Source organism: Salmo salar, chromosome ssa06 (assembly GCF_905237065.1).
Source record: "Salmo salar chromosome ssa06, Ssal_v3.1, whole genome shotgun sequence".
Classification (NCBI taxonomy): domain Eukaryota; kingdom Metazoa; phylum Chordata; class Actinopteri; order Salmoniformes; family Salmonidae; genus Salmo; species Salmo salar.
Window position 1 is genome coordinate 49020939 of NC_059447.1, and position 8512 is coordinate 49029450.

Genomic DNA, 8512 nt, shown 5'->3' on the forward strand with positions numbered 1-8512 from the left:
AAAATAATCAAAGCTTTGTTTGAATCACCTGTGTAGTGCTAGGGCGAAAAACAAAATGTGCATCCAGAGTGGGCCCCATGACCGAGTTTTGGAAGCCCTGTATTTGGCTAGAGGAAATACATTCTGAACTTCACAGGGTGGTGAATGTGCAAAGTAATGAGCTTGACGCTCCTTTCCAATAAATATCGACTGTCTTATTCTGGTGACATGAAGACCGATGCTTGGCTGCAGTTTAACAAATTCAAATAATATCGCTCTTATCCATATTAATCTCATAATGTAGGTAGCCTACCCGCACTGTATCTACTAGTTGATAACTAGAGGAAATTATTAGGACACGTAAACACCTTAATTGGCGTTCCAGCTGTGCATTCGATCTCCGCATGTGCTAGAGAGCCGAGCGAGCCTTCCACTTTAGTGGGAGTGAAATGAGTTCGGAACTGAATGTATTCGTCTAAGTAGTTTTCACATACACATTTTATATGTCCGAACTCAGAATCATATATGCTTCCAAAAATAACATGATCGCTGTGTTAGAACGTTTATTTTGATCGACATTGTGCATTAAACAGAGTGCTGTCTGGTACCCTGATTTCAGATGTGTCCATGTAAACAGGATTAGGGAAATCGTTATTCTTGCAAAGCATGTAAACGTTTTAATCGAACTATTATATTAATTTGACTATCCACAATAATGGCATTATTGTGTGCATGTAACCGTACTCAATCAACAGATAAACCTTACTAGGTGAGAATGAGATCAATGCATTTAACGTAAATCTTTAATTTCGAAATAAAGAGAATGTACATTCTTCAACAATAATCAATCTCTGATTACATAGCTTCCTCCACAAGAGGACACTCACTCCTTCCTACATGTTATATTCCCAAATAATTTACATGGTCACATTTATTTGCAAACTGCTGAGAACATAAAATGAAACATTTAGAAAAGTGTAGCAAGAGCTGACCCTCATGTAGGCCTAACCATCATGCCCATTTGAGATGAATAATAGGAGACAAGCCAAGGGCAAAGGAACAACAAAGCACAACAGACAAATGTCAATCAGATAACAATTCCACCTAAACAGGCATTTGTTGGGTCACCAGTGTCTTTTTTAACAGAAAACAATGGCCTCAACGTTTGCCAACCCTTCCCAATTCCTAAACTCATATTTGCAAAACATTTACATATTTCCAGCAGTGTATGTGGGAGTGTACACCCATTTATACATCTCTGGATACTGTACCAACACAGCCCTTCAAATATATTTTTAATGCCACAGTATGTACAAAGCATCATAACTTCAGTGCAATTCAGTCTAACATCAACACATTCGAAATGTCGAGGTGGAAAAAACAAACACACCACTAAAAAACATTTATTTGGTATCCAATATTTCGCAATTTCATCACAGTACAAATCACTCACTATGATACAAATAAATGAAAGCTACATATTTTCCCTAAAAGGTATGACCACTAGCTTTCAGTAGCTCTAAAACTGTCTATTAGTCAGAAAGACTGAGCAGAGACCAGTAGCTTCTGGGACATACCTCAGACATCCATTCACATGACACTGATAAATCAGGCCCTAAACAGCAGGCTCTCCTGGTGCTAGCGGATGCCTAAGATCTGCCTGCTCTTGAGCTGGTAGTTCCTCTCCACCTCCTCCAGGACCTGGGCCCGCAGGTTGGCTGCCTGCAGCCTCCTCTTCAGCCCTAGCTCCTGGCTCTTCTCACTCTGCTTCTGATCAGGCCTTTGGTTCTCTTTGCTGTCTCCGGCAAAACTGACCTTCTTTTCAGGGGGGACATTCTCCTCTCCCACATCTAAGGGGCCAAGATGGCAAAAAGTTACACATGTTGAAAAGGTTTTATTGAACGCGACATCATTTGCAGATAAAATACCCTCCCGTAATATGTAGGATGATGCCTCAGTGATTAGTCAGGTTACCAAAATAATTCTCAAGTTTGTAATTTGCCCAGAGAAAAACACAGGTATCTTAAAGTGACCTAAATGTGTTCCCTCCCCTTTTATTTGATCTGAAAACATGGCTACACTATATCATATTGTTCAACTTCAATAAAGAAGCAAATCACGTATCTTCCCTTTTCCTGGTTTTTCGCTGGACTCCCATACCTATGTCATTGGAATAGAGTGGTGGCAGGGTCTTCTGCTGTTTTACCAGGTTGCAGCTCTTCAACAAACTCTCCGCTCTGAAATTAAAATAAATTGTTGGGAGTCAAAATAGAGTATAGCCAACCCTCTTGCAGTTTTATAGCAAGGAATGCGATTATGACACCAAAGCGTGAAGGAAAGTAGCATTAACACATCTTGGAGGATTAAAGCCTTAGCATTTAGTCTAATGTGACATTAAAAACAGCAGTTTGCTGCATTTCAAGTGAAGTGATCCAAGGGAGCTTTGGTTTACCTGGCAAGCTTCTCATTCGATAGTCTATCGCGAACACAAAGCTCCTGCTCCCGCTCTGTAGGAGGAATATATTTTTTTATTTTATTTAACTAGGCAGGTCGGTTAAGAACAAATTCTTATTTACAATGTAAGCCTAATTCACAAGAGTTACAGCATAAAATTTCCACAGATTACAAACAATTCAGTCTATAAACACTCAGTAGCATAGCCAGTGACACACTGACTACAAACAACAATCATTATAGATGTTTCAGTAGTCCACACCAAGCAACACTGATTCAAAAAAACATCCGTGTTTCAACACCAGAGGGGTATCATCTGTGACTCTGACATTATAGGGACCAGGGTTGGGGTTGAATCAATTCAGTCAACTTAAGTGAATTGAAATTTCAATTAAGAACAAAATTAAGCTTAATCCTGATAAGGGTAAACACTCACGTTCCAGCCTCTCCTCGCGCTCCTTTAGGGCCTTCTCCCTCTCCCGCAGCAATTGCTCCTTGAGCCTCAGCTCCGCAGCGGTCGGGGAGGTTGAAGACCCGGCTGGCTTTGGGTTCTCTGGATCAGCCGACCTCCTCCAGTTGCGCGCCTGCATCCTCCTCTGCTCATCGGTGACCACGTCCACCAACAGGCTGCTCTGGAGAATGGACTCCACCGAGGGCCTCAGGTAGTCCTGGTAACGAGGCACAACAACAGTCAAATCAACAAAGAGTAGAATGGTGGGCAGGAAGGATTAAAATCTCTTGACATTGAAATTGTATTTTGAGCATGGTAATGTGCTTGGAGATGGAGACCAATAATAATCTCCAACAGGTATGCTGCAGTGAGGAGTTGCTCACAAGATGACTTAAACTTCAGATGGAGATTTTCTGTGCCGTGAAACATATTCCAAACCTTTAAATGGAGCATTCTGGACAGGAGTGCGTTCAGCTCCTCTGAGTACCGGTAGGGGATCCTCCTGAACTTCCCCTCTTGGATCTTCTCTGCCAGCTCTTTTTGGTTATAAGCTGTGAAAGGAGGCCTTGATGGAAGAAACATGCGTCAGACTCTAGTCTAAGGCATTGACTGAGGGATATTTAGTAAGAATATAGATGACCGGTAAGGTAGCTTACGATAAGGCACAGAGTTCATACAACAAGCATCCCAGGGACCAGATATCCGATTTCTCGTTGTAGGACATGCGATTCATTTGTTCCTGTAAAATATGGAATTGTCCACACATGGACAGATTGATTAGAAAACTTAAGTATGGGGTGGGAGGGAGGGGCTGTTGTATTTTTTTATTTTTCTGTACAAATTATGTTGATTTGTCCTGTTTGAAAATGGGCAAATCCATATGAATTGCATCACTTTTTGACAGCATCCCTTTTGATTTAAACATAACTTTCCATACATGTTTGTCCATGGAAGAAGTGGTCAGAAAGTGACATTTTGGACCTGAATACCAAAACATTCAGGAAATAGGTGTTCAAAGTCGACCCATTTTGCATTCCCCACCAAACCATGAGACACCATGTCTTCATCACCGGAAAAGATAAACGATTGAGTTTGATATAATTTAAATGCTTTAAAACAGTTGTCAAACTACTTTATAATTTACTAAAATCCAATAAATATGTGTTCAAAAAAGAAAGCAAACCAGAGTATTTGGTTGAAAAAAAATGTTTTACTTTTAAAACCATAATCATAGGATTCCCAATTGTATGATGGCCTTTGCTTTTGCTATTGACTCACAGGCGACATGTAGTAAGGGGTTCCGACGAAAGTCTTAGCGAAACTGGTGTCATGGTTCAGGATTCTGGCGAGACCAAAGTCACCGAGCTTCACATTCTGCTTAACATCCAGGAAGATATTGGCGGGCTTGAGATCTCTGTGCAGCACTGTGGCCCCACCATCGCTCCGGCGATGGCACTCCTTCAGTGCAAGAGTGAGCTGTACCATGACTCGCATGATGAACTCCTCCTCCAAGTAACGCCTGGCCAGCAGGAACACAACATACACAGAGTTACCAACCAACACGGTTACCTTGAACATGCCAAATGCAATTTGTATATATTTTTTTAGTTGTGCCAACCCTCAGAGTTTGCCTACAGGCTGGGAGGTCAGTGTTCAACACCCACAAAGGGTGGGTAGTCGCCGTTCGCTACCTAGGTGTCAGAGAGGGATGGCCATTGGAGATATGTACAGTGCATTCGGAAAGTGTTCAGACCCCTTGACCTTTTCCACATTTTGTTACATTACAGCCTTATTCGAAAATTGCTTACGTCGTTTTTTCCCCCTCATCAAGCTACACACAATGCCAAAGCAAAAAAAAAAACAGTAAAAAAAAATATACAAATAAAATAAAATAATGAGATTTGCAAATTTATAAAACATCTGAAATATCCCATTTATATAAGTATTCAGACCCTTTACTCAGTACTTTGTTGAAGCATCTTTGGCAGCGATTACAGCCTTGAGTCTTCTTGGGTATGACGCTACAAGCTTGGCACACCTGTATTAGGGGAGTTTCTCCCATTCTTCTCTGCAGATCCTCTCAAGCTCTGTCAGGTTGGATGGGGAGCATCACTGCACAGCTATTTTCAGGTCTCTCCAGAGATGTTTGATCTGGTTCAAGTCCAGGCTCTGGCTGGGCCACTCAAGGACATTCAGAAACTCTCCTGTGTTGTCTTGCTGTGTGCTTAGGATTGTTGTCCTGTTGGAAGGTGAACCTTCGCCCCAGTCTGAGGTCCTGAGCGTTCTGGAGCAGGTTTTCATCAAGAAGCACTCTGTACTTTGCTCCGTTTATCTTTCCCTTGATCCTGACAAGTCTCCCAGTCCCTGAAAGACATCCCCACAGCATGATGCTGCTACCACCATGCTTCACCATAGGGATGGTGCCAGGTTTCCACCAGACTTGACACTTGGCATTCAGGCCAAAGAGTTCAATCTTGGTTTCATCAGACCAGAAAATCTTGTTTCTCATGGTCTGAGAGTTCTTTAGATTCCTTTTGGCAAACTCCAAGCATGCCGTCCTGTGCCTTTTACTGAGGAGTGGCTTTTGTCTGGCCACTATCATAAAGGCCTGATTGGTGGCGTGCTGCAGAGATGGTTGTCCTTCTGGAAGGTTCTCCCATCTCCACAGAGAAACTCTGGAGCTCCATCAGAGTGACCATCGAGTTCTTGGTCACCTCCCTGACCAAGGCCCTTCTCCCCTGATTGCTCAGTTTAGCCGGGTGGCCAGCTCTAGGAAGTCATTTAAGAATGATGGAGGCCACTGTGTTCTTGGGGACCTTCAATGCTGCAGATCTGTGCCTCGACACAATCCTGTCTCGGAGCTCTACCGACAATTCCTTTGACCTCATAGCTTGGTTTTTGCTCTGACATGCATTGTCAACAGTGGGACCTTATATAGACAGGTGCGTGCCTTTCCAAATCATGTCCAATCAATTGAATTTACCACAGGTGGACTCTAATCAAGCTGTGGAAACATCTCAAGGATGATCAATGGAAACAGGATGCATCTGAGCTCAATTTCAAGTCTCATAGCAAAGGGTCTGAATACTTATGTAAAGCATTTGTTTAGTTTTACTACATTTGCCAAAAATTCTAAAAACCTGTTTTCGATTTGTCATTATGGGGTATTCTGTGTAGATTGATGAGTAAAAAAATAGAATTTAATACATTTTAGAATAAGGCTGTAATGTAACAAAATATGGAAAAAGGGAAGGGGTCTGAATACTTTACGAATGCACTGTATACATGGATGGACAAGGAAACCAAAGTAAACACGACAGCACAAAACACACACCTTTCTTTGATGCATCTGGTGATGAGGCTGGAGAGGTCGCCGCCTTTGCAGTGCTCCATAACGATGTACAGTGTGGTGTTGGTCCGGTCTATGATGCGGTCATAATATCTCACAATGTTTGGATGCGTCAGTTCACGGAGGAGGTTGACCTCGGACACCAGCATTTGCTTCTCGCTCTCAGCCATTGTGCCATAGTCCAGCTCCTTCCAAACTAGAATCTATGATGAAACCCAAACGCCACAAAACTAAGCATTTATTGATTGGCCAAATGCTATTTAATTTCTAAGGTTTCACAGGAAATGCATGACGTTGGGAACATACTTTAAAGATGGCAAATAAACATATACATTGAAGGCTAGGTACTAACCAGCTACTTGTTTTACACCAAATGCTGTATGGTTCACATACATAACATTTACATTACATTTACATTTAAGTCATTTAGCAGACGCTCTTATCCAGAGCGACTTACAAATTGGTGCATTCACCTTATGATATCCAGTGGAACAACCACTTTACAATAGTGCATCTAAATCTTTTAAGGGGGGGTTAGAAGGATTACTTTATCCTATCCTAGGTATTCCTTAAAGAGGTGGGGTTTCAGGTGTCTCTGGAAGGTGGTGATTGACTCCGCTGTCCTGGCATCGTGAGGGAGCTTGTTCCACCATTGGGGTGCCAGAGCAGCGAACAGTTTTGACTGGGCTGAGCGGGAACTGTGCTTCCTCAGAGGTAGGGGGGCCAGCAGGCCAGAGGTGGATGAACGCAGTGCCCTTGTTTGGGTGTAGGGCCTGATCAGAGCCTGAAGGTATGGAGGTGCCGTTCCCTTCACAGCTCCGTAGGCAATCACCATGGTCTTGTAGCGGATGCGAGCTTCAACTGGAAGCCAGTGGAGAGAGCGGAGGAGCGGGGTGACGTGAGAGAACTTGGGAAGGTTGAACACCAGACGGGCTGCGGCGTTCTGGATGAGTTGTAGGGGTTTAATGGCACAGGCAGGGAGCCCAGCCAACAGCGAGTTGCAGTAATCCAGACGGGGAGATGACAAGTGCCTGGATTTGGACCTGCGCTGCTTCCTGTGTGAGGCAGGGTCGTACTCTGCGAATGTTGTAACGTTAGCTATATGACACCAAATCCTCCGTTTTAGGTAAACAACATAACTTATGATTTAGTTTTGTTCATAGATATCAGGATGTCTGGTGTGCCCCTTTCTGTTTAATGAGGTCATTTTTGGACAGGATTTCTGTCAATTTTGGAACCCCTTTTTGTCTCAAGAGCCCAGAGGCAAACGTGCCTGGCCTGGTGACTTACTTAGTGAACTCAATGGAGTTGAGTTTATTAAGCTAGTGGCCATGTTAACTAACGTTAACTAGCTAGCTAAAGTTAGCTAGTAAGCATAAACGTTAGCTACACTAAGTCGAACCATATATTTGGTCGATCACATTCGCTAACGTTACTGTAGACAGGTAGCTAAGTTACATGTGCTAGCTTCTAACGTTAGCTACCTAGGTACAGTACAGTGCACGCTGTAAAAAGCAAAACACTTACCTTCCCATCAGATTTCCTCCGTATTTTCTGACATTTGCCATAAGACCCTGATCCTATGGTATACAACACCTCATAATCGTCAACACGAGATGGCATTTTGGCGAAGCTAGCTAAATGCAAAGTTTACATCGAAGGTAGCTACTGTAACGTTACTGTACTTAGCTAAAGTACTGACTGTAGCTAGTTGCAGGTGTTCAGCGAAGGAAAGCTACAACTTTACTCTCGCAATGGAAAATATTTTGTACGTTTTCTTTCCTTAAATAATGTTAGCAAATGTAATTGCTGGCAATATATCTTCGATCACTTATTTATAAGTCACAGTGATTTGTGTTGATGACGGTTTAAAATTGGTGCCTGAATTCTTCAATGTGGTTGGTCCGCCTACTACATTTAGAATATTCTGATTGGCTGTAATTAAGATACAACCTGCAGGTTGCTAAGTATCTGAAACCCGCAAGATCTGGCGCGGGTGTTTAAAGAGGAGGAATCTTTTAAATTGATATGCATGTCAAAAATTAAAATGTACTCATGTAATAAAAAAACCCACCACAGAACCCAATGTATAAATCTAAGATCTTCCTTTATGATTACACTACTCTGTGTGTTATAATCTCACCACAAGGTGGCAGTAAAAGCAAACTACTTTTATCCTCCCCCAAGGAGACCACCTCCATGCAAATAACAACAAGTAATGGCCGAATGGTGCCACACATTGATAACTATTCTATAAAAGTACACCTTGTCCATCTATG

General features: G+C 42.4%; 1 protein-coding gene across 1 annotated transcript; it reads right to left on the bottom strand.

Moving 5' to 3' along the window:
• Positions 1–528: 528 nt before the first annotated feature.
• LOC106607573 (serine/threonine-protein kinase Nek2) lies at positions 529–8149 on the bottom strand. The gene is made up of 9 exons (XM_014204643.2): positions 7761–8149; positions 6219–6436; positions 4163–4403; positions 3541–3623; positions 3323–3449; positions 2870–3101; positions 2432–2486; positions 2140–2216; positions 529–1829 (listed from the first exon to the last, which is right to left on the bottom strand). The coding sequence occupies exons 1-9, from the start codon at positions 7854–7856 to the stop codon at positions 1618–1620; spliced, it is 1341 nt and encodes a 446-aa protein (XP_014060118.1). The 5' UTR covers positions 7857–8149; the 3' UTR covers positions 529–1617.
• Positions 8150–8512: the final 363 nt, after the last annotated feature.

What these genes read in the sequence shown, in the direction of transcription:
- LOC106607573 (XM_014204643.2), bottom strand. Translation starts at nt 7,856, where the DNA reads ATGCCATCTCGTGTTGACGATTATGAGGTGTTGTATACCATAGGATCA. An exon ending in ACCAGATGCATCAAAGAAAG is followed by an intron (nt 4,404 to 6,218) that starts GTGTGTGTTTTG and finishes CCTGCTGGCCAG; the next exon opens with GCGTTACTTGGAGGAGGAGT. An exon ending in CCAGAATGCTCCATTTAAAG is followed by an intron (nt 3,102 to 3,322) that starts GTTTGGAATATG and finishes CCTCGTTACCAG; the next exon opens with GACTACCTGAGGCCCTCGGT.